The sequence below is a fragment of the Bombina bombina genome, chromosome 8, assembly GCF_027579735.1.
Source record: "Bombina bombina isolate aBomBom1 chromosome 8, aBomBom1.pri, whole genome shotgun sequence".
Classification (NCBI taxonomy): domain Eukaryota; kingdom Metazoa; phylum Chordata; class Amphibia; order Anura; family Bombinatoridae; genus Bombina; species Bombina bombina.
This window is the reverse complement of record NC_069506.1, coordinates 16,721,110-16,745,331: the sequence shown is the minus strand read 5'-3', so window position 1 is coordinate 16,745,331 and position 24,222 is coordinate 16,721,110. Positions and strand designations below refer to the sequence as shown.

General features: G+C 36.7%; 1 protein-coding gene across 1 annotated transcript in view; it reads left to right on the top strand.

Moving 5' to 3' along the window:
• The first annotated feature begins 231 nt into the window (after window positions 1-231).
• The window catches only part of FXYD3 (FXYD domain containing ion transport regulator 3), a 36,573-nt gene continuing 12,582 nt past the window's right edge, over window positions 232-24,222 (top strand). Inside the window, exons 1-4 of the mRNA XM_053690143.1 lie at window positions 232-252; window positions 15,995-16,059; window positions 21,131-21,166; window positions 21,289-21,309. Coding sequence (XP_053546118.1) covers window positions 16,020-16,059; window positions 21,131-21,166; window positions 21,289-21,309 — 97 coding nt within the window. The 5' untranslated portion in view covers window positions 232-252; window positions 15,995-16,019. The remainder of the gene's footprint in view (window positions 253-15,994; window positions 16,060-21,130; window positions 21,167-21,288; window positions 21,310-24,222) is intronic.

The window sequence follows — 24,222 nt, the reverse complement described above, 5'->3', positions numbered from 1 at the left end:
CAGAGGAGGAGACAGAACTCAACCAGTCTTAGCTGCTGAGAACTGAAACATTATCTGCTCCTGTTTGCACTGAACTGTCCTGCTCTGCCTCTGGCTACACAAATTCATTTGGGGTAAGTATCTTTTTGTGTTATTCTTGCTTTCTCTGGTTGTGTTTATGCTACATGGATTATAGTAGTTACTCATCTCATTGGTTTTCTATAACTTTCTGTATAGATTGCAAGCTCCTAGGACACACATTCTGCATCAAAGGTTTGTGCACAATAAGCATCTGTTCACAAATAAATGAACAAATCTAAAACATCCTTTTTATGTCTATATTTGAGCTGCTTACAGGAATATGCAACACTTACACTTTACAAACTTTCTGGCCACTTATAGATTTAAACCGTTTCATTTTTTTTTTTTTTTAACATTTAGATTATATTTTATATATAGCTTTTTAAGTGATAAGGAAGGCCCATGTGTGTGTTTTTTTTAGCAAAGTGTTAGAGGCTATTCCAGCTAAAAAGCTTGTTAGCATTTTGTTTTATGGAATTGTACATTAAATTTTAATGAGGATTCCATTTTAACAAGAATTACATTTAACACTATGAGATAATTTGCCATGAGTCTTATAGCAGCATCTGTGTGCTCCTATAAACCAGTTTCTGGACAAATTGTTAGTCTTAGTTTATACTTTATAGGCACTCAGTTGTCATAAAAATGTCTGTTATATCTTTGAAACTTGTAAGGTGAAACGATTACATATTGTAAATGTTTTATTGCTTTGGGATAAGTAACAATGCTGGTATTTCACTGACTAAATTCACTGTTGTGTATCTTTACCATAGAGTGTTGTGATATTTTGTATATTCTCTATATATTTACATATCAGGTGTTGGCAAAATGAAGGCAAACAAATACAGGTTGTTTAGGAGCCAGACAGATCTATTTATAGTGTTATATGATGCCAATATAAAACGCAGGTGATGATTATATTTCAATTGGAATAAGCTTTAACCCTTTGGCTGCCTCGGAGCATTTGCCACTGCAACCCCAGGGTTAGTGGAGATGGTGGTTTTTAAATAAATAAGGTAATCATTTTAATACATATAATCTACCTTATATCTATTTAGGAGAAATAAATACAATTATAAGAATACTTAGAGCCTGATTCTCTGAAGAGATCTGGTGAGATTCGATAAAATGCCTCTTCAGTATTCCCAGGGATTTTATTTTTTTAGAGGCAATGTTTACCTTGAGAACTGTGTATCTCATTAAGGGGAGTTGACTAATGTGCTTTATATACACTTTTTACAATAAAATGCTCAGTGAAATAATCTAAGGATTTCTGTCCTGGTGAGTTTGTAAGAATTGAGCCCCCAATCTATAACCATCCAATATGCTTAATTTGTCTGGGAACATTTATACTTGATGCTAACAGGCAGAGGCAGAACAAATAAGATAAACGTATTCAAGAAGAGTATTGTTTGTTTTTGCCCCCCCCCCCCCCCCCATGTGTGTTCTTGGATTGTAAACTAATGCAAGTTGTACTTACAGAATGTATTTATATATTCTTTTAAAACAACCCTGCACTCATCTGGGTACAAAAAGTGCAGTAACATATTGTGATATTTATTACTTTAATATAACTGTGTCTAACTCCCCCAGGAAAGGGAGTAAATTAATCACTGGAATAGAAATGTGCTTGTGCTTTTCCAGTCGTTGGCAGATACCTGTGAATGCTTCTTGTTATTGGCCCACAGGCCCATATTTGGATTCACAGCACAATGCTTACCTGTTTTTTATTTTACAGGGATTAGAAATAATTATAGGCAAACTGAGGTGCTTCTGGCATTTTTCATTGCAGTTAGCCCCTTTTAATTGGCTGATACATATTATGCAGTAAAATGCTTTCATGTCCCTTTAAATGTAAAGTGGCATGATTCAATCTAAATTCAGTAAGAGAAATGTCCCTTGGGGAATATGTATTGTAGATTATAGGTCCTTGTGTAGACACAGGTGGCTTTACTAAATGGCTTTTACACAAGGGATGTAAATGGTGAATCCTACAAGGAGCTCAGCTGGGAATATTAGAGGCCATTCCTAGAAATATTCTCCAGGTCTCACTTGCAGGCTAGAGATTATCCTGCTGAGACAAAAAATATTCTTCACTGTTTTGTAAATTACAATTTGTGTTCAGATAAAGGAATCTGGTAGTGGTGCGACCTGATTTGGGATTGGATGTTTATGCAAATCTGTCTTGTAAGATATCACTAAGTGCATCTTAACCCATTGGCTGCCAAATACTGCAGCAATGAATTGATATGCTCTCTAGCAGACAAGTGGTTAGGGGGAAATAAAACTGCAATAAGAATTCACTATATCTAAACTTTCTTTGCAGGGGTTAAACACATACATAAAGTAAACTACTTGCAATACACTTATTTTGTCCCCATTTCCTGTAATTTTAAGTCTGAAAATCTTGTGTTTTACAATTCTGAGAACTTGTAATAGGCCTCACATGCCTGGCCCTGCAACATATCTGTCCCTAACTTGCTTCAGCAGACATCTGATAAAGAACTACAAAATGACAGTGGCAAGCTGCGTCTAATCCAGATAAGACAAGTGGTGGGGGTTGTTTAGCTCTAAAACCAACTGCAGCAAACAAGGTGTTAATTAAAATGTGACCTTGTTGCAAGACAACAGAAAGATATTTTAGCTACACTGTGTTTACTGTCTAACTCCAGACTGACAATGCACTGTCTAGAGAGGCTCATGGCTGCTGAGCGAATCAGGTGTTGCATATGAGTAGCTGGCTGCCAATCATCAGTTACATTCAGGTTAGGGTGAACAGTAAGATGCTTCTCCAGAATTAGGATTAAACCCATAGGTAAAGACAAGCAATAGTGAAATAATAACAGTGCTTTAATACATTGGAACACTTGCATATTGCTGCTTCATGTATCCATCATAATCAGCTGTACTTACCTATGACGCTAACTGGTTTGTTACTCATAAGGGCTGATGGTTTGTGGTTCTGACTAAAACAATAGCTGGTTTTGTTTTCAGCCACTTCTCAGTCTGGACTGAAGTGTTTGTCTTGATAACTTATAGAGGACATGGTTTGGGAATGCCAGTTGGTATTACTGACTCGGCAAGTGTATGTTTGTACCCATTGTCTATAGGGTATTAATAAAGGATTGTGGTGTTTTGTAAAGCAGCAACGTGTTTTAGAAAATACAATAAATGCATCACAGGGACAAAACCAAAGAACTGGTTATTAATACAGAAGGAGTCAGAAAACTGTGTTTATCATTTAGGATTTATGGCAAACAAGACCTGCACGCATTAGTGGGCTAATAAAGGTGTGAGTATGCAGAGGAGATGTGAAGACCTGTATTATAGTGATGGTTTTTATATATAAAATCCATTTTTAATATGTGTATGTATAATTTTCTATCCCCTGGCATCATGCAACAGCCATTAATCACAAATTACATAAACCTATATACTGTGAATTCTTGCTCATAAACAGGGCCGGATTAATAGTAAGGCAGAGTAGACATGTGCGCCTGTCTCTGCCTATTATAAATACCGTTCAGCAGTCTGCCCCACTGTAAAGTTATCACACTGTCCTGGGGGGGATAAATATACTGGAGGGGACATGAGAGAATCCCAGGAGGGAATAAATACATGGGGGGACATGAGAGCCAGGGGGACACTTAAGATTTTGGTGCCTACAGGCACCTGGGAAGGAAATCTGGCCCTGCCAATAAAGGCTGTGCACATTTAGATAATGGAAGTGAATTAGAATGTTTAAATTTGCATGTACTATCAGAATCATGAACATTTTTAATTTTGACTTCAGTAGTCCCATTAAAGTGACATACAGTTGTAAAGTGGTCTCTTATTTATACATTATGATCTTTTACGAGGATATAGAGGGATGCAAATTTGAAAGGGTGATTTAAAAAAAAAAAAATTAAGTTAAAAAAAACAACAAATCTATTACACCCACAAACTGTACATTTATAGTGCCACCCCATAGGCATCTGACAGAGTATACAGGCTTCACACTTCCTGCATATTATCAGTTGCGAAAACCAAATATGAATATTTGCACGAGCAGGGCATCTCTCTGATCCTGTAGAAGCGAAATGACTGAGCAAACAATTATTTCACCTTCAATCAAACTGTAGGTCACCTTTATTTTATTAATTGCTTGATAAAGGTCACTCTCTGCTTTTGTATTTGTAATCTGAAGGTCGAATAACTGATACTCTGCTACTTAAAAGATTTTAATAGGCAATCTAGATGTCAATGATAGAGAAAAAACACACACACGTCCTTAGTGCCGTTTAGCAATTTTTGGAACATATTTTATACTTGTGAAACCGCAACACCCTATAGTCTGGATTTGCACAGTTTCAGTTTGCTGTTTTAAAGTATAAATTCTGCTCCAAAAATTGCCAAACGGCATGAAGGACCTGCCTTTCCGCATTGAGGTATCCAAAACTTCTGAATGCACACTTTATATATCTATACTATAATCATGTTTAACGCGTCTGTCGCCAGTTGCGCACGCATCCTCAAAGGTGAATTCTTTCACCACCCTGCCATTTTCGGAATCAACCTGGATGCAGTATAGGCAAACCCGAAGCCTTAAAAAAAATAAATAAAGCAAACGCGTAACCGCCCGCAAGAAATAAAAACATGTAACTGCCCGCACGAAGTATAACAAAAAAACTAACCTCCCGCAAAACCCCAAATTGCAAAATAATAAAGTAATTAACCCCTAATCTGCAAATAACATAATTAAAATATTAACCCCTTAACTGCCAACCCCTCACATCGCAATAAACCTAATTAACCTCTAAACTGACAACCCCCAACAAACCTAATTAACCTATCAACTTCTAAACTGTCAACCCCCCCCACAACGCAAATAACTAATTTAATTGCTAAGCCCCCTAAATTAACCCCAATATTAAGTTACACTTAAATAAAACCTAACATTAAATTACAAAAAATAAAAACTCAAAAATTACAGAAAAAATAAACAAAATTAAACCTAATCCCTATGAAAATAAAAGCCCCCCCAAAATAGAAACACCCCCTAAACTACCAATAGCCCTTAAAAGGACCTTTTTTTTTTTTTTTTTTTTTTAGGGCATTGCCCTAAGTTAAACAGCTCTTTTACATATAAAAATTACTAAACCCACCCCCCCCAAAAAAAAAAAAACGAACGCTATAAAAAAAACCTGAAGTACCCATTACCCCCAAAGGGGCATTTGTATGGGCATTGCCCTTAAAGGGACACTGAACCCAAAATTTTTCTTTCATGATTCAGATAGAACATGCAACTTTCTAATTCTATAATCATTTTTTCTTTGTTCTCTTGCTATTTTTATTTGAAAAAGAGATCTCAGCTAAGGAGCCAGCAAATTTTTGGTTCAACACCATGGACAGCACTTGTTTGTTGGTGCTGTCCAATCAGTAAGGACAACCCAGGTTGTTCACCAAAAATGGGCCGGCATCTAAACTTACATTCTTGCCTTTCAAATAAATATACCAAGAGAATGAAGAAAATTTGATAATAGAAGTAAATTAGAAAGTTGCTTAAAATTGCATGCTGTATCTGAATCACGAAAGAAAATGTTTGGGTTCAGTGTCCCTTTAAAGTAAATTTTGATGCTAAAGTGCCCGGTTTTTAAAAATTCGATTTAAAACAGGGGCACTTTAATTCATCAAAATTTACATTTCACTCGTGTTACGAAAAAATATTTTACCTTTTTAAACTTGACAGCCGCTCCAGCTTCTCCCGGTCGTCGCAAGCCATTTCTGACATCAGAAATGATGGATCGGTCATCCTCAAATCACGGCTCCCCCCCCCCCCTCCCCAGGGGAGTCGGTGTCTGATTCAACGCTGTGATTAGAGGAAGCCGGGTTCCTCATTTTAGACCCAGGAAGAGGCTTTGCGATGGGCGGAGGAAGCTGGAGCAACATGAGTGAAATGTAAATTTTGATGAATTAAAGTGCCTCTGTTTTTAATCAAATTTTTAAAAACCTGGGCACTTTAGTATCATAATTTACATTCACTTTAAAAGGGCAATCTGCTCTTTTGCAGCCCATTAAATCCCTAATCCTTTAAAAAAAAAAAAAAAATCACTGAGCCCCAAATAGGTACTCACCGTTCCTGGAGTCCGATGGAGAAGGTCTTCCAGGTGGCTCCATCATCTTCTATCTTCATCCAGAGCAAAGGCTGGCTTCACCGATGCATGGATCCTCAACAGCGGTCCTCGGCGGTGTGGACGCTCCTCTTCATGTGATCGTCCATCGCACACTGAAGACTGAATGCAAGGTACCCCATATTTATTGGGGTACCTTGCATTCCTATTGGCTGAAATTTTGAAATCCGCCAATAGAATGAGTTACTTCAATCTTATTGGCTGATTTGAACAGCCAATAGTATTTTAGTAGCTCTAATCCTATTGGCTGATTTCAAAATTCCAGCCAATAGGAATGCAAGGTACCCCAAAATGATTGTGGTACCTTGCATTCAATCTTTAGTGTACGATGGACATCAGATAAAGAGGAGCCTCCATGCCTTTGAGGACTGCCGCTGAGGATCCACACGTTGGAAGACAGCTCTGCGCCGCCACTGAGGATTCACAGCTCCGCACCACCTTCCCTCCACTGCCTTCCCTCCGGATGAAGATGGAAGATGATGGAGCCGCCTGGAAGAGGACCTTCTCCGCCGGACTTCAGGAACAGTGAGTAACTATTTGGGTTTTAGTGTTAAGATTTTTTTTTTTTGGGGGGGGGAGATTTTTAAGATTAGGGATTTAATAGGCTGGATAAGAGCTGATTGCCCCTTTAAAGGCAATGCCCATAAAAATGCCCCTTTAGGGGCAATGGGTAGTTTTATTAATTTTGGGGGGTTTGGCGGGTATATATTTTGTTAGGGGGTAATTGGTAATTTGTTTAACTTAGGGCAATGCCCTACAAAAGCCCTTTCAAGGGCTATTAGTAGTTTAGTATTAGATTAGGGGGTGTTTTATTTTGGGGGTGATTTTTTTTTTTTTTTTTATTTTTTATTTGTATAGGGGTATTAGTTTAGGTTTAAATTTTATTTTGGATAGCTTTTATTTTCTGTCATTTTTAGCTTTGGGGGTTGTAGTGTGTGTGTCCGCTTCTAATTGGCTTACACCAGAAGTGTTGTTTTTTTTTTTTTTCTCTTTCTTTGCATAAATGTTTTGTAGATTCCATTTATATAGCCGATCTGGGTGTGTCTAGTTTTGCTTATTTTTAATTAACATTGTGCTGTTTTTCAGACTCCTAACCAAGCCCAAAGTTTAGATTTATACAGACTTCAGACTGCTTCTGTTTGAATAATGGGTCTTTTCGTATGTAGGGGAGGTTCTTCTCTGTCCCTTTTAGTAGGTGTCCCAGGCTTATCTCAACAGTGCTAAATAATTGGGAGCTTCTTGCTCCCCTTTTTTTTTTTTTTTTTTTTAAGGTTTTATATTGGATTCTTATATCAATATCTGTGTATATTATTCTTTAGCTTATTTTTAACCTCATTTGCAAGGGAATCTGGTGCAAATTAGACCATTTTTATCTGTGTAGTACAATGTCCCTTTAATGTTTAGCCAAAGCTCTAGAACAAGTTTGCATCATTTAAGGGTCCAAAAAGTCAAAATTTCTTTCATTGCTCAGAGAGAGCATACAGTTTAACAATGCAGCTGGTTGGTGGCTGCACAAATATTCCTCTCGCCATTGGTTGACTGTGTTCAACTAGTTCCCAGCTGTGCATTGCTGCCTTTTTGAAGTGGTACAGATATGACAACCCACCACCTCATGCATATTTCCTCCAGCTGAAAAAATAACATCAAACCAAACAAATAATCTGAGCTGGAGCTAAAGTGTTGGCCCCTAATGTGCAGCCAGAAGTCTGCTGCAAGCACTCTGGAAGTTTTATGCTGCCATATGAGGGGAACGTATTGGAGAACATATTTCTCTCTCTGTCATTTCATGGAACAGTTTTTTTCCAAGCAGTTCCCATAAGCATCTGCCCTCCTTGAGCAACATTCTCGGGCACGTTTAGCTGAGGGGTCAGGTGCTTGTCCTCACTAGTTGTCAAGGGCGGCCGCCAGCCCTGTCTTTGCTATGCAAATAGTCTATTTAAATGTATCTAGGTCATTGGCGGCAAATAAGGGTTTTCTCAAAAGGAAAAAAACACAAACTCAGGGTTTTTGTTAATTTGAAGGACTCTTGGCTGATAAATTAAAAGAAACATTGGAAAGGGTATGAACGTAACTTGCCAAACTAATCGCTGCTTTAGAGATGAAAATCAAATTCACCCTATTGCTGTCATTATCCAAAGCATAGAGTTCCCTTCAGTGTCCTTTTTATTATAATGCTGCATACAAAGGGCATTGTCTGAAAAGGTTTACAATTCATTTTACTGAACGAAAAATCAAGTTGAAGGGACAGGCCACACTAAAATTGTTTTAAAAGATGAGTTTACTACCCAGCTTTGCACAACTAACATTGATATAATATTATACTTTATAACCTTTAAACCTCTAAATTTCTGCCTATTTCTAAGCCACTACAGACAGCCTCTTATCACATGTATTTATTTTTATTAGCTTTTCACAACTAAAGACTGATAGTTCATGTGGGCCATATAGATAACATTGTGTTCACGCCCGAGGAGTTATTTAAGAGTTAGCACAGTACTAAATGCAAGTCAATAGATAATAAATTAAGTGGTGATCAGGGGGCTGTCAGAATATGCTTATATACAAGGTACTCTCAGAGGGTAAAAAGTATATTAATATAACTGTTGGTTATGCAAAACTGGGAATGGGTAAAAAAGGGATTATCTATCTCTTAAAACAATAAAATTATATTGCATTTACAAAATGCTTTGTAAACGAGAATCAGCAGCAGCCCAGTGGTGGTGGTGGGGGGGGCTCTGTAGTATCAGCCTTGGTGTAAAGATAAAGTGGTAAGATATGGAGGCATTGTGTATAGAGAAATAGATGAGATAAGGATGTCTGTAAGTTCAGCCCTCTTAAATGGGCTGTAGTTTCAATAATCCAAAAACTATTTTGCACACAATACTAAATGAAGCAATTTCTAATATTTAATTTTAGACTCTGCAGCTGGTATAAGTCATTGGGAACACATTAAGGGGAACACCATTTTACACTACACCTTTTTATAAGCCTTAAAAAAAACAAATCTCTTTTTTTTTTTTTTTTACCAGTATAAAATATAATTGGAAACACATTAAGGGAAACATTTTTTTATAGTATACTTTCCCTTTAAGGCAGTTACAACGTTCTATTATGTCCTAACCCGGCTGGCTTTAGCACCGTTAGGATGGAATTGATCGTCCTAGCCGTTTGGCTGTCCTGAAGCCAATGTCGCTTCCAGGATGGGATCGCGGTCTGGAGGGCATACCTAGCATAATAGGGACAAACCCTGTGACCCAATCTCCTCATTGAAATCTTGCGATCGCGATCACAGGATTTCAACTTGTCTACATCGACACGTTTTTTCCAATGTAGACAAATTGATCCTGTTATGAAAGGGCTAAGGAAGAAGCTTGAAATATATCACTTATTGTCAGGAATCTAATTGGACTAACAATACACATTGTGATTGTCTGGACCATCTGTAATACATTTGTGGATGTAATGTGCCTTTAAAGGGCCATAATACCCAAATGTTTAAACACTTGAAATTGATGCAGTATAGTTGTAAAAAGCTGACTAGAAAATATCACCTGAACATCTCTCTGTAAAAAAAGATCTTTTTACCTCAAAATTTTCTCAGTAGCCACATCCCATTGTAAAGGACTTCTAAGCAGTAAGTCTGTCCCGGGACAACGGAAGGAGCAAGTTTTCGTGCACACTCATCTTATTTCCCTATTTAGTGTAAGGAAGTTTACAATGAAATCTCATGAGAGTTACGTGAAATCTTATGAGATCACAGTAAGAGTTCATGACCTCAGCACTGTTGATGCTGATTGGCTGCTGTTCATTTCTTTTTTTTGTTTTACCTGCAGCTGGGAGCAGCTGAGTATAACTTTTTAAACAGAACTTACTCTGCTGAGCTGAGGAGATTGTGAGTTAAAAGATCTTCCTTTTTTTACATAGAGATGCTCAGGTGATATTTTCCTGTCAGCTTTTTAGTTATACTGCATCAGTTTGAAGTGATTTAGTATCTTTTGTTGAAAATCTGTGACATAAGCCTCGGAGACGGCCCGTTTTGCAAGAGCACTAGATAGCAGCAAATTTTATAATAGAAGTAGATTGAAACCTTTTTAAAAATTGTATGCTCTGTCTGAGTCACAAACTAATATTTCTGGGTTTCATATCCCTTTAAGACTTGAGTTTTTCTGATTTTCAGAAGCTCAATGCAGACGTCTCTGCAGTTTAGCTTTCACTGCTAAGAGCTCCAAAGCAATACACTTTACTAGCTGTAAGACCGTTGCTTGCCCTGGGAGCTGCAGATTCAAGCCCAGATCCTATCTTTCAAATAAGGATAGAAGTGGGTGCAGTTCGGGTATAATAAAAATAAAAAATAAATTAAAAATGGATTTTTATTTAAAAAAAAAACAAAAAAAAAAAAAACTTATGTTACACAATAGCAAGACATCAAAGTTTTTTTAAGTGTTTACTGTCCCTTTTTAAATAATGCAAATAGCCTATACCAACTACATACTGCACAGTGCTTGCTTAGAGTAGGGCAAAAACCTACTTCCAATAACTCTAAGTGGTCAGAATCAAGAGAGCAGAAATAAACACATGCTCACCTGGGTTTTCATGCATTTGTACAAATGTGTAGTTTTTTCAGATTTTAATTCTATAAAAATCTTTTTTTGTATAATGCTATTTTGCAATTCAGTACTTAATTGCGGATTGTTGAAACATGCTGTCATCTTATAGAATTAAAACCTAGTAATGTTCTCCGAACCATAGTACAAACTGTGCCACACCTTGTCCTGAGCCCAGCTCTGGCCAACAGCTAATCAGATAGTGTAACGCAGCTAGGGCCACAAGTCCTTTGTCTTCGACATTTCCAATGGCACATTTTCTTTATCTGGATGCCAAGCTCATGCTGTCTGATTTCCAGGCTGGGCAGGGAGCCAGAATGTGAAATTGATATTATTTAACCTGTTGTTGAAAGGTAACAGCCGGTGTGTGTCCCTAATACCCCAGCTGATCTTCACCCTTGGGAGATGGGCATATAGTTACTGTGTGACAGTGTATATTGACGTTACTGCTCACCGTGGTGGTTCCAGAGGGGTCTAAACCTTTCATTACTGTTGCACAACTAAACTTCAAAGAAGTTGGTTACCATGAATTTGCAAAGTAGTGACTCTTTGTAGTTGACTGCAAGAGCTCTGAGCATAAGGAAGGGCTTGAGGGATAAAAAAAAAAAAAAATTATATATATTATATGCACAAAGAAGTAGAATACACCAACACTAAGTGTCAGAGTAAGCTATTTAGATATGAAGGCCCAAAACTAGAGTAATATATACCACAAAGAATGATACATTATATTTATAATTTTTCCGTAATGCAAATGGGATCAATGGTGGCTGATAAACCGACCAGGTGTTTCAATGGTATGGTAGCTGTCCGTTGATTCTCGGCGCTGGAGCAATCATGACACAAATGATTGTAAAAGCTTCTCTGGGCCAGAGGTATTTTTGCTGTACACTCTTTTTTTTTTTTTCTTTTCTTTAAATTGGGAAATATACTTTTGGGTCAGCCGCATGAAATTATGTGTATTTATTTAAAAAAAAAAAAAAAAAAACCTCTGCAAACACTGCAGTGCACATTCCATTCATCACTTTGTGAGTCACCTAAGCAGAACTGGCAGTTTTTACCTAATGGCTAAAGCCAGCACCTACACGCAACATTTTCCCAACACCCCTGTCTAACCTTCTGTTAAGGTGTACGCTGCATGAGAGCAGTTTCTTGCCAAGGACGGGCATGGCTTGCTCATGTTCTGTTCCTTCCTCTTAGCTTTACCTTGTGACAAAAATACACACAGCGCAATACTTTGAGTAAACCACAAGCTGTGAAGAAAACTTTACATTAAAGGGACGGTTAAGTCCAAAAAAGCTTTCATTATTCAGATAGGGCCTGTAATTTTAAACCAATTTACTTATCCCCAATTTTGCTTTGTTCTCTTGGTATTCTTAGTTTAAAGCTAAACCTAGGAGGTTCATATGCTAATTTCTTAGACCTTGAAGGCCGCCTCTAATTTAAATGCATTTTGACAGTTTTTCACCATTAGAGAGCGTTAGTTCATGTGTTTCATATAGATAACATTGAGCTCATGCACGTGAATTTACAGAGGAGTGAGCACTGATTAACTAAAATACAGGTCTGTCAAAAGAACTGAAATAAGGGGGCAGTCTGCAGATGCTTAGATACAAGGTAATTACAGAGGTAAAATGTGTATTATAATAACGGTTGGTTATGCAAAACTGAGGAATAAGTAATTAGGAATTATCTACTTGTTTAAAAAAAAAAAAAAAAAAAATCTGGTGTTGACTGTCCCTTTTTAAATAGTAATGTAAATAATTTGCCATCTTGTAATAGCCGTTTGCCAGGGCACGTACAGATAGAAACAAACTCCTGGGTATGATCCAAAGCACTTTGTGTAAAATAAATTTTCATAATGTCCCAAACTTTGAATCCCAGAAGGCAACAGATGATTTTGGAAAACATTTACTAAGGGACCCCATGTCATATCACCTCTGATCTGAAGACTAGAAAAGCTGCATTACTGAAGCAGAATATCACCTATAGGGACAGTAATTACAATACATTCCTGTTGTGCCGCTGTAGGATTTACATATCAGCCATACATTCCTGTTGTGCCGCTGTAGGATTTACATATCAGCCATACATTCCTGTTGTGCCGCTGTAGGATTTACATATCAGCCAAGTCTTGAAGGGCTATGAAACAAACATTTTCTTTTGTGATTCGGACAGAACATTTAAAAAAAAAAAAAAGTCCCAATTCTTTATTCCCATGATATTCTGTGTTGTAGAGGTACATAGGTAGGCATCTGGAGCACTACATGGCTGGATATAGTTCTGCCCTCTAGTGCTCTTGCTAATGGATAACAATCCTGCAAAACTGCTGCCATATCGTGCTCCAGAAATGGGCTGGCTCCTAAGCTTACATCCCTGCTTGTCAACAAATAACAAGAGCTGGAGAAAAATTATTAGAAGTAAACTAAAAAGTTGTTTAAAATTACTGCTCCATCTGAGTCATGAAAGAAGAAAACATTGGGGCTTCACATCCCTTTTGTTTTTTAAACAAATTTAATATCCTTTTTACTGCAACTGATTTTTCAATAGCTTGAAAAAAAAAATAGCTAGTCAGCAAATACCTACTTTATTACATTCTGCCCTTTTCATACAGGTTACAGTCGAGTCAAAATTAAACCATCATGATACACAATTTTCCAATTCACTTCCATTATCTAAATGTGCCCCTACTGCGCATGTGCAAGATTCACAGGATATACGTGTATGCATTTTGTGATTGTTTTCTGATAAATGTCAGCCAATCTACTACTCCAAATTCAAACTAAGTTCTATAACATTGTAACTTTATTGTCCATTTATTGATTATGGTTTTCTACTGTTTGGTCCTTTTTTTTTTTTTTTAAATTTAGTTTTGCTATAATTGTGAATTTAAGAGACAGTAAGTAAAAAAAACAACAAAAAAAAACCTTTCTAATTTACTCTTCACATTGTGCAGTCTTTTTGTTGGCACATTTTGAGGCACCAGTTCCTATTGAGTATGTGCACAGTAGTTCAAAGTATATGCATATGAGTCTGTGATTGGCTAAAGTCTGTCACATAATACAGGGGACAGATGAATTGAAAAACTTTGGAATTTGTCAGTTTTAAAACTAAGTAATATTGTGTTTTGTATAATTTGTTTAGTTCTAATTAACAACAATATTCATTGTCAAAAATGCCTTGAAAAATCTCACATTAATAATCTCTCCCAAGTCAGTGCATCTCAGGCCTCTGCAGGACACAAATAGTTAAAATGCAGGAATTATACAGCGTATTTGGTGCCTGCAAGGTGCAGTGTCTGTTTCATAAACAGGAATAATGTAGGATTAGCGCCTCTAGCAATAATCGGTAAATGACAATATGACTGAATAGGGTGTGTTTATCTTGTCTCTGAACCGTACATCAGTTATGCAATTAAATAACGCTGTCTTGTATCAGCTTGTTTTGTTAGTATTAGATGTGAACCTCTTATACTATATATGTAGTTAGTTACTATAAAGGGGTTCTAATAAAACTGCCTTAAATATTAGTGTGCAACCTTACCATTCTTTATTTATTCATAGAATATCTCTTGGCTTTAAAGAGTGTACAGTATTTTGTGACATGTGACAAAAAATTGCTTCTTTGGTTTTTATATATAAAATAGCTGGTTTCGTTCATTGAAGCCACAACTCATTAAAATGGATTGAGCTTGTAGGGAAATTAGCTCTCCTTATTCTTCACTTTCTGTGTACTCGTGCACACACACTTTTTTTTTTTTTTTTTTTTTTATCTTCGTAAACAAAAACCCAGTACAATTTAATATTTTAACCCTTTGACAGGGTTAATTTGTCAAATTGAAATCCCACAATCTTGCACGCGATCGCGAGATTTCAATGATGGGATCGAGTCATGGGGGCATCCATATGACGCTAGGCACGCCCTCCAGACCGCAATAGCATCCTGGAAGCGCTGTTGGCTTCAGGACAGCCAAACGGTTAGGACATTCTATTTCGTCCTAACGGCACTAATCCCATCGCGGTTTGAACGGAAGAGAACGTCACAACGGCGCTAAAAAGTTCATGGCTGTTTTAGGCAGCTTTTCTTTAGACCAGTTTTGCTGGGGATACCACAGGCAAAATCCAATACTAAATTTAAAAATAAGTAACTTGTAAACCATTTAATACACTCAAGCAGGCAAATCAGATAATTGGAAACAAATTGCCCAGCCAAGATTCAGTGTTACTCGAATAAGATTTCATACTAATCTGGTACGTTCTTTTATGACAAGACAGAAATTTCTTGTAAATAAAATTGTTTAGATTCCTTAGAATAATATTAAAAAGGAAATGTTAAAAATTCAAATTTTACACTGAAGTCTGAGATCCACCCTTGCATGTTAAATACTGTTTTTAAACCAACTGTTACATTTCATAAGTCATATTTTAATTTTTTTTTTCTTTTCTTACAGTAAACTAAACATTTCTGGTTTCATACAAATTTTGCCAAAACATTGTAACTTGCACTGATTTGCTCATCTGATAACCACACTGAAAATGCTGTCACATACTAAGGGCTAGATTTATCAACGCTGAGGCGTACAGGGGTGCGTATACGCGCCCCTTTACGCCTCAGCTCGCCTGTGGCGGGGCGAAATTACCCGCAGGTAATTAACATTGCACACGAGCGCAATTTTGCGCTCGCGTGCAATCCTGCCCGCGCACAGCCAATCACGTGTGGGCAAGAGCTGTCAATCTCCTCGGTCGGACTCGACCGAGGAGGTTGAATTTCGCCACAATAGAGGTGGCGTAGATGTTAGGGAAGCAGCGGTCTGGTGACCGCTGCTTAATAAATCCTGGCGAGCAAGTTCTTGAGAGAACTTGCTGCCGTAGGGGCTTAATAAATCTAGCCCTAAATGTTTTCTAGATACCATGTTATCTAAATACTGTTTGAGCACAAACTCTTTTTATAACAAAATGGTTCCATCAGGTTTTGTGTTTCGTTGCTTTGAGTTGTCGTCGTCGTCGTTCTTGAAATTCTACAGATCCGGTTACAATTAAATTCCTTTCATTGGGTTTCTAGAATGCAGATGTCTTTCATATTTACTGGCTAATGTGTAAAGTATAATGTAGCCTATAAAAGGAGCAGCTGCTTATACCTTTTTGTTACTTTTCTCAGCAGGTTAATATCCACAAGGATCAAAATGCAGGAGATGGTCATTGCTGCTTTTCTTATGGTGACTTGTAAGTAACCAACCTGTGCCAAGTTCCGGGTTTGCTTTTCGTTGCATTATATTATATTGAGATTGTGTTAAAGGGACATTAAACACATTGAGATGGTCATTTAAAAAAAAAAAGTGTGTATATATATATATATATATATATATATATATATATATATATATATATATATATATATTCACTGTACTATTTATTAATTTTCAGTTCCTTTTAGACAGCCATTGGCTGCACACTCTAGTGACCTAATTGGCCACAGCAGAGAAGGTAACCTAAGTTACAACGTGGCAACTCCTATTGTTACTTTACACTTATTCTATTTAGTATTTAAACAGCTTATGAAACTTTGAGAATAACGTAGATTTTTTTTTTTTTTTTGGACTATCATTCTTTTGAATGAATCATTCTATCTAACATTTTATTTAGTGTTTAATGTCCCTTTAAGTGGGTTGTTAAAGTAGTTGTTGTGTTCAGCCATATGAAGATCCTGTGCCACAGTATTTTGAAGTTATTTTAGTGGAATATAGAAGCCCAGCACTAGAAAAGTCATGGAATGGTTGCGGGAGGCTGATTTTGTTTGTTGAAGGTTTAAAATGTGTTGTAGCCTTTAAACTTATTAAAGCAATTATTTGTTATGATTCAAAGTGATCTTTAAATAAATCTTAGGACAAGTTGTGTTGGTTGTCTTTTAAACTGTATAAACCAGAGCTAGTTTAAAAAGAGGGAAAAATAAACTGCAGTGTGGTTGTGCAGAGCTAACCTATCCTGTTGCTTCTGCTATAAAGAGCTCTCTTGTGAAGCAAATGTCTGACTGCACTGTGTTCTGCAGAACAAAAACATCTTATAACTGACCACTATAACGTGTTACATTTTTCTTTGCTAGTAGAATATTAAGAGCTTATTTTAATCAGATGTATAGATTATATACTGGTTTATTATTATTATTATTATTTTCTTTAAAATTTGCAGTTTAATTTCTCTACTTGGCAGTGCAGTATTAAAGGGACACTAAACACCAATTTTCATATAACTGCATGTAATAGACACTAATCTAAAGAATAAGATGCACAGATGCTGATCTAAAAATCCAGTATAAAACTGTTTAAAAACTTACTTAGAAGCTCTAAGTTTAGCTCTGTTGAAAAGGTAGCTGGAAAACCCACTGCAAGTGGGAAATAAGACTATCCCTTCTTTTGCATATGAAAAGACCCTTTACACATACAGGAGTAAGCTGGAGTTGGTATCTGACAGTATTCTCCTAAAACTTTGGGGCTTGGTTAAGAGTCTGCAACTCCGAGCAATCTTCTTTAAAAAATAAGCAAAACTATACTTTTAAAAAAAACAAGAAAAAAAAAACTTTATGGGCTATATAAATAGATCCTCTACAAAACATTTATGCAAAGAAAAGGAGTGTATATTGTCCCTTTTAAGTGACATTTGTTAAAGGGGTTAAAAACGGTACTCGTTTAGTAAAACTAAATATGTTAAATCAAAGTAAACTAAAATAGCAATAACCCTCCCCACAAACAACTAATTGTTTTAAAAAATATCGGAAAATTACCCTTCAGGGAAAGCCTGTATTGAAACGTGTATATTGTGTCACGTTGTGACAGGGAGTCCGTGCTTTACCACCAATGTAAGACAAGTTACTGAAGTGGGTTTTGGGGTCATCCACCTCCTACGTCTATAGCAAAAATTCAGTCCGTCTAGGGGGCCAGGGATGTCTCAACTACCCCTATATATTATTGTATGTGTCTCCAGGTGGAGGTAAACGGGATAAGCATCAATATTAATAAGAGTAGTGTCCACTTCGCAAGTGGCTACACCAGCACTCACCAGCTGCAATGTCCATTCTGAAATCCAGAAGCTCTAGCACTGAAGAGCTTTAGATGGACGCAGTCCCGCTCCTAATGCAGCTTGCAGCCAGCTTGATCCCTGTTAGATTTCCCCAGTGTCAGCGGTATCCATCCAGATGTGATGTGAGACTTGACAGGCAACTCCTATGTACAGCTCAGCCAATGGCACCTGGCTCGGGGGGCGTGCCAATGTTATGGATAATGCAGGAGCCCCCAGTGCTCCTTGATAGATTTAAGAAACAAATGGATATGCACTCCAAAAACTGTTCAGCCCCACAACGAAGTAGACTAAAAGATTAAACTTTATTCTTCAATTAAAATAGTAGCAACACAAAGTAAGTGCTGGTCTCTATACAAAGCATCCAGCCAAGTGAAAAAAAAAACCCTCTTCATGGGGTGGTGGGAGCTGTTCCACGTCTATGGAGATGGCAATGCCTTCATCACCCAGATTATAAGCTATGCAAGATATATTGATGATATCTTGGTCGTCTGGTGACCAAGACTCAGCTGGAACTTTTGTCAGTTATTTAAACGATAATGACGTGGAGATTAGTTTCACTTATGAATGGAATAAGAAGACAATCAACTTCTTGGATATAACTCTCATATCTGAGACTCAGGCAAGAGTCATTTCCACTCTCTGTATAGGAAACCCTTAACAGGTAACTCCCTTTTGCATGCTAGAAGCAGTCACCCCAGACATGTGTTTGGGGGTATTGTAAATGGCCAATTTATTCATATAAAACAAAATTTTAGAAAGGGATTTCCTTAGAGTGGGGATCTGACAAGATGGTTACATTAGAGGGGTTACCCTAGGCGACTAGTGAGGGGAGCCTTTGCCCAAGTACAGAAGATTGACAGAGGTAGTCTGGTAAAGGGTAGAAAATCGGACTGCTCAACATATGGAAAGCAACAAGGACAGAGTGATAAGAAGGGTCCCACTTGTGTAACTGCTTTTTCTAACCAATATAAGGAAGTGTGTTACATCATCAACAGAAATCTACCTATATTAATGTGGGACACCAAGTTGAGGCAATATGTAGAGAAGGGCTGTAGGTTCATATATAGGAAAAATCTGTCGTTGGGAAACCTCCTGTCTCCTAGTCTCATGAAAGAGGAAAATTTGGCCTGCTCATGGCTACGTCATAAAGGCACCTTCAGGTGTGGCAAGAGATCTTGCAGTTCCTGTGACCATGTGGTTGTTACAGACAAATTCCACTCAGCAGATAGTCTGGTAGAATATGAAACAAGGGGTTGCATCAACTTTACTAGCAGGTTTGTGGTCTACTTGATCTTCTGTACTATCTGCAACAGGCAATATGTTGGGTACCAGAATAAAGGAGCACCTTTCATACATCTCTAGTGAAAGACCATGCTCGGCCTTGTCTAAACACTTTATTGAAACACACAATGGAAATGTGGGGTCCTTTTAGATGGCAGGCTATAGAACAGATAGTGAGACCACCTAGAGGTGGAGATTAGTTGAAGATCCTGAGTAGACAGGAGGTCTTTTGGATTTACAAACTGGGTAGCTTGCTACCTAGAGGATTCAACTTCGAGTTTCATATCAATTATTGGCAGAAATGATGTCCGGGGCTGTAAGGAGGTTTAGTGCCCACTGTCCCAGACTCGTTCCCAGTATAAATTTGACCCTCTGATCTTTGCCTGTATTGACTGGAGGGTTAGGCATTACTTAAATATAGGTTCTCTCCTTTCCTACTGGCAGCCACAATACTGTGGCCTGTTAGGCCGGAGTCAGGGTAATGACCAGTTAATTATTTGTTGACCCTGGGATTTGGTTATGGTACAGTTTGTTGAATTAGAACATGGCAGCCCGATATAGGGAACCAAGATTTTTCCATATCGTATTGTGTGTGTGTATATATATATATATATATATATATATATATATATATATATATATATATATATATATATATATATATATATATATATATATATATATATATATATATATATATATACACATACATTTGGATATGGCTATTCCCTTATAAGGCTGATACTCAGGATATTCTTATACCACATCTTGCCATATTGGCACATGGATCACTGTACACATGATGTTAATATAGATATAAGTGGTCACATAATAATAGTGCTATTTAGGTTTATTTTACTTTACTTAAAATATAAGCTTTCAGGAGGCACTATGTAACTCCACTATCTTTAAGGTCTCTTGTTCTCTTTGTATACTCTCCACATTACAAGTTTATCGTTTGTTCCAAAGTTAAAAGCTTTAGTATTCCAGGTTATACAATTGGTTAAATTCTCCATATGAATATATCAAACAGCTGTTAAATCCGGCATGCTAGGAGTTAATTTGTATCCTATTAACTAACAGCCAATGAGATTGTGTTTTTTAAACCTAATTAGGTCTATGATTACGGTCACCAAGACTGAAACCGGTCAGACTTTTTTTTTTTTTTTTTTTTCTCACTTATCTGGATGCTTTGTTTTGTATAGAGACCAGCACTTTGTGTTGCTACTATTTAATTGAAGAACTAATTATCTTGCAAAATGTGCACTTAGAATTTATAATTGTAGCCACTACCTACGAATTTATAATTGTAGCCACTACCCTCAGTAAGATGAGATTTGACATCTGTTGACCTTAATTTGCATTCTGCCACAAACGCTTTACTCTCAAGCATTATCTGAATATTAAACCAGCTCAAGTTACTCCAGAGGATTTATTAGATCAAGCTAAATGTGCCTTACTGCAGAGACCCCGCCCCCTTGTAGGGCTGTGACAGGAAATAATGGACACTGGAACTAATGAAGTTAGTAAATGGTAAAATCCATTTAAAATAATAGAAATCACTGAAATTATAAATTATTCATCAAGCAGAACCCGCCACTGCTTAGTCCTTATTTTATGGCAACAATGAAACAGACATTTAATATCCTTTTTAAGTGAGGGGGGTAACTGAAATGACCATATCCCATTGACCAACTGTGACCCCATACTCTGTAGCTGGTATAGCCAGTTATTGCAACCTCATTAAAGGGTAACAAATTCTACAGTATATTGTCCCTTTTTAATTTGTATTTTATTACTGTATCATGTGTTTAGTGAATATTTGTTTACTATTTTTGTTGCAGAGATTATAGAAATTATTAAAAAAAAATTAGTTAAAACATTCCTGTGTATCTCAGTGCTCTGTTTTGGTTGTAAAAAGTTCCTGTTATCTTTGCAGCGTTTCCTTTTCTGCAAGCGGTGGATCCCTCAGAAAGTGAGTAACTGTAGACACATCCTATTATCACAACTGTATTTTTGAAGTGTGTGTATCTACATCCTATTGACTAATGCGTGACAATTTAACAACAGTTTAATTGTAATTTTGTTTTATTTTAGTGAACAAGCAGTTCTATTATGGTAAGTGTCTTACAATTTTAATCTGTTGATCTGTTCCTATTGACATAAAACGCATTTTAAATATTTATGGGATATAGCAGGAATTCTAAAAGCTCTAGGTTGATCACAATCTTTTTTTTATTTAATTTTTCTACAACATTCACCAATAAACACATGGAGGCATTTAATAACCTTTCGTAAAAGTTTGAGCCTATACATTGCAAATGTTAAAATGTAAAAAAAAATAAAAAAAAAAAAAAAAAAAAAAAAAAAAAAAAAATGATGTATTAAAATAATTTAAACCACCACTTTATAAGAAAAAATCTCTCTTTAAATCTCTCAACTTAACAGCCTCAGCAGAAGAAGTGTTATGCATAATGTACCAGGGTCAGGCTTGTGAAGTCTCCAGTATAGACTTAACCATTATTACCATTATTAAACTTTTAAGAGTTAAATACACAAAACCGGTCACATGAAAAAAAAAAAAAAACCTTACTCAAACATCCTATAAAAGTTATTTTAATAGAAAATTTCCTGAAAGGGATATTGAAACCAAATTTGTTCTTTCGTGATTCAGATAGAGCATGCAATTTTAAGCCACTTTCTAATTTACTCTAATTTCTCATTTATTTTTTTCTTCGTTCTCTTGCTATCTTTATTTGAAAAGACTGGACAGCACTTTTTTTTATTTTTTTTTATTTTTTTATTTTTTATTGGTGGATGAATTTATCCACCAATCGGCAAGGACAACCCAGGTTGTTCACCAAAAATGGGCCGGCATCTAAACATACATTCTTGCATTTCAAATAAAGATACCAAGAGAATAAAGAAAATTTGATAATAGGAGTAAATTAGAAAGTTGCTTAAAATGTTATGCTCTATCTGAATCACGGAAGAACAAATGTGTTCAGTGTCCCTTGAAGTTAAACACCCCCCCTTTGGCCACGTTTTTTCCTTTTGCTCCACCTACTTGAAACTGAAATCGGCACCAGACTGGGACCAAAAATAGACACACATACACACACACATACACACACACACACACACACACACACACACACACACACACACACACCACCTTATGTTTAACCATATCCCAAAACTGACAAGTATAATATAATGTCTGTTTTACATCTGCAGTTTAACTCCCTTCTGTTACTGTTCTTTGTTTATTGGTGGCTGTTAAATAGAAGCTATTTAAATTCACATTTAAATAAAGAATAATCACTTATTGCTCTTCAGCCTGTGTAGTTACAGGCTTTTAAAAAAATAAAAGGGGGAGTGGCCCTGACCCGGCTCACTGTTCCAGCAAGGCATTATCAACAGATTTGAGCATTAAACACGCTAATTGCCTGTAGCGCTTCTGGAGAGATAAAAATAGGCTCCAGAGTTGGAAAGATGTTGCGTAAAGTATATTATCAGAACGTTACGTTTTGTTTTTCTAATGGTAATTCTCACTTAATATTTAAAGGATATATATATATATATATATATATATATATATATATATATATATATATATATATATATATATATATATATATATATATATATATATATCTATCTCTATCCTTTATAGAAAAAAAAAAACGTAACGTTCTGATAATATATATATATATATGCCCCGCTGCGTAAGGTGAGAGTAAAAGGAGCACACTTAAATTGGATCACAGCTGACCTCATTCAAATGTACCAGCTTTGGGATTCATTGTGGTCAAAGTTCAAGCATACTGGCTCTATGAACGATCACTGTGTATATAGACAATGGCGAAATGTATGCACTAAACAAACAAAATTGGCCAAGGCCCAATATTTCTGTGGAAAATTTGAACAATAACATATCTAACCCTAGAAAGTTTTGGAAACTCATTAATAACTTACAAAATCCACCAATCCACTCCCAACTCTCCACTGTCAATGTAGATAACCAAAACCTGTAACTCCCCTTAGAAGTAGCAAATGCCTTAAACAATTATTTTGTAGGATGCTCCACCACCCTGATTGACAAACTAATAAATGGCACGCATCCTGACACTAGAAATGTGGATCAGGCCCCACTAAAACAGCAAAGACCAAATATAGAGAAGTTCAATTTTAGACCTATACCCATCAATGTCCTTAAACGCCTTATTAATCTAAAAATGAAAAACCAGTCTGGACCTGATCAAATCCCAGTAATGCTGTTGAAGATCAGTGCGCCGGCAATTGCTAAGTCTGTCACAACCCTAATTAACGAATCCTTGATGTCTGGATACATACCCAAACTCTGGAAAACTGCAAGAGTAGTGCCTATTCATAAAAGTGGGGAGTTAACTTTTAGTTTCTAACTATTGCCCTATATCATTGCTCCCAGTATTGTTAAAAATCTTAGAAAAATGCATCTATACGCAATTATCTGAGTATTACCAACTTTCTAACTATCTGACCCCTGATCAATCAGGTTTTCGCCCGAATCACTCCACTACAACTGCCCTCCTAAAAGTTTGCAACGACATCCAAATTTTGCAAAGGCTTTTGACACAGTAGACCACAACATACTACTGCTCAAACTAAAAAAAAACTCTGGTATTGATGATCGTCCTTTAACCTGGTTTAAATCATATGTATCAGATCGATTACAATATGTCTCCATTTCTAACAGTGACTTCCTCCCTCTCCCAGTCACGTGTGATGTTCCCCCAAGGTTCCATTCTCGGCCCCCTCCTATTCACATTATTTATAAATGATCTGCCCAATGTCTGCATAACCTCAACTGTACACAGACAACACGGTAATCTATGCAAACAAATCCGATCTGCCGCAGCTTGAAGCAGTGCTCCAAGACCAGTTCACAGAGGTAGAAAAGTGGATCTCAAAAAACAAACTCTTCCTAAACACTGACAAAACTGTCACAATGATCTTTGGAACGGGACCTAAAATTCACAAATTACAAAA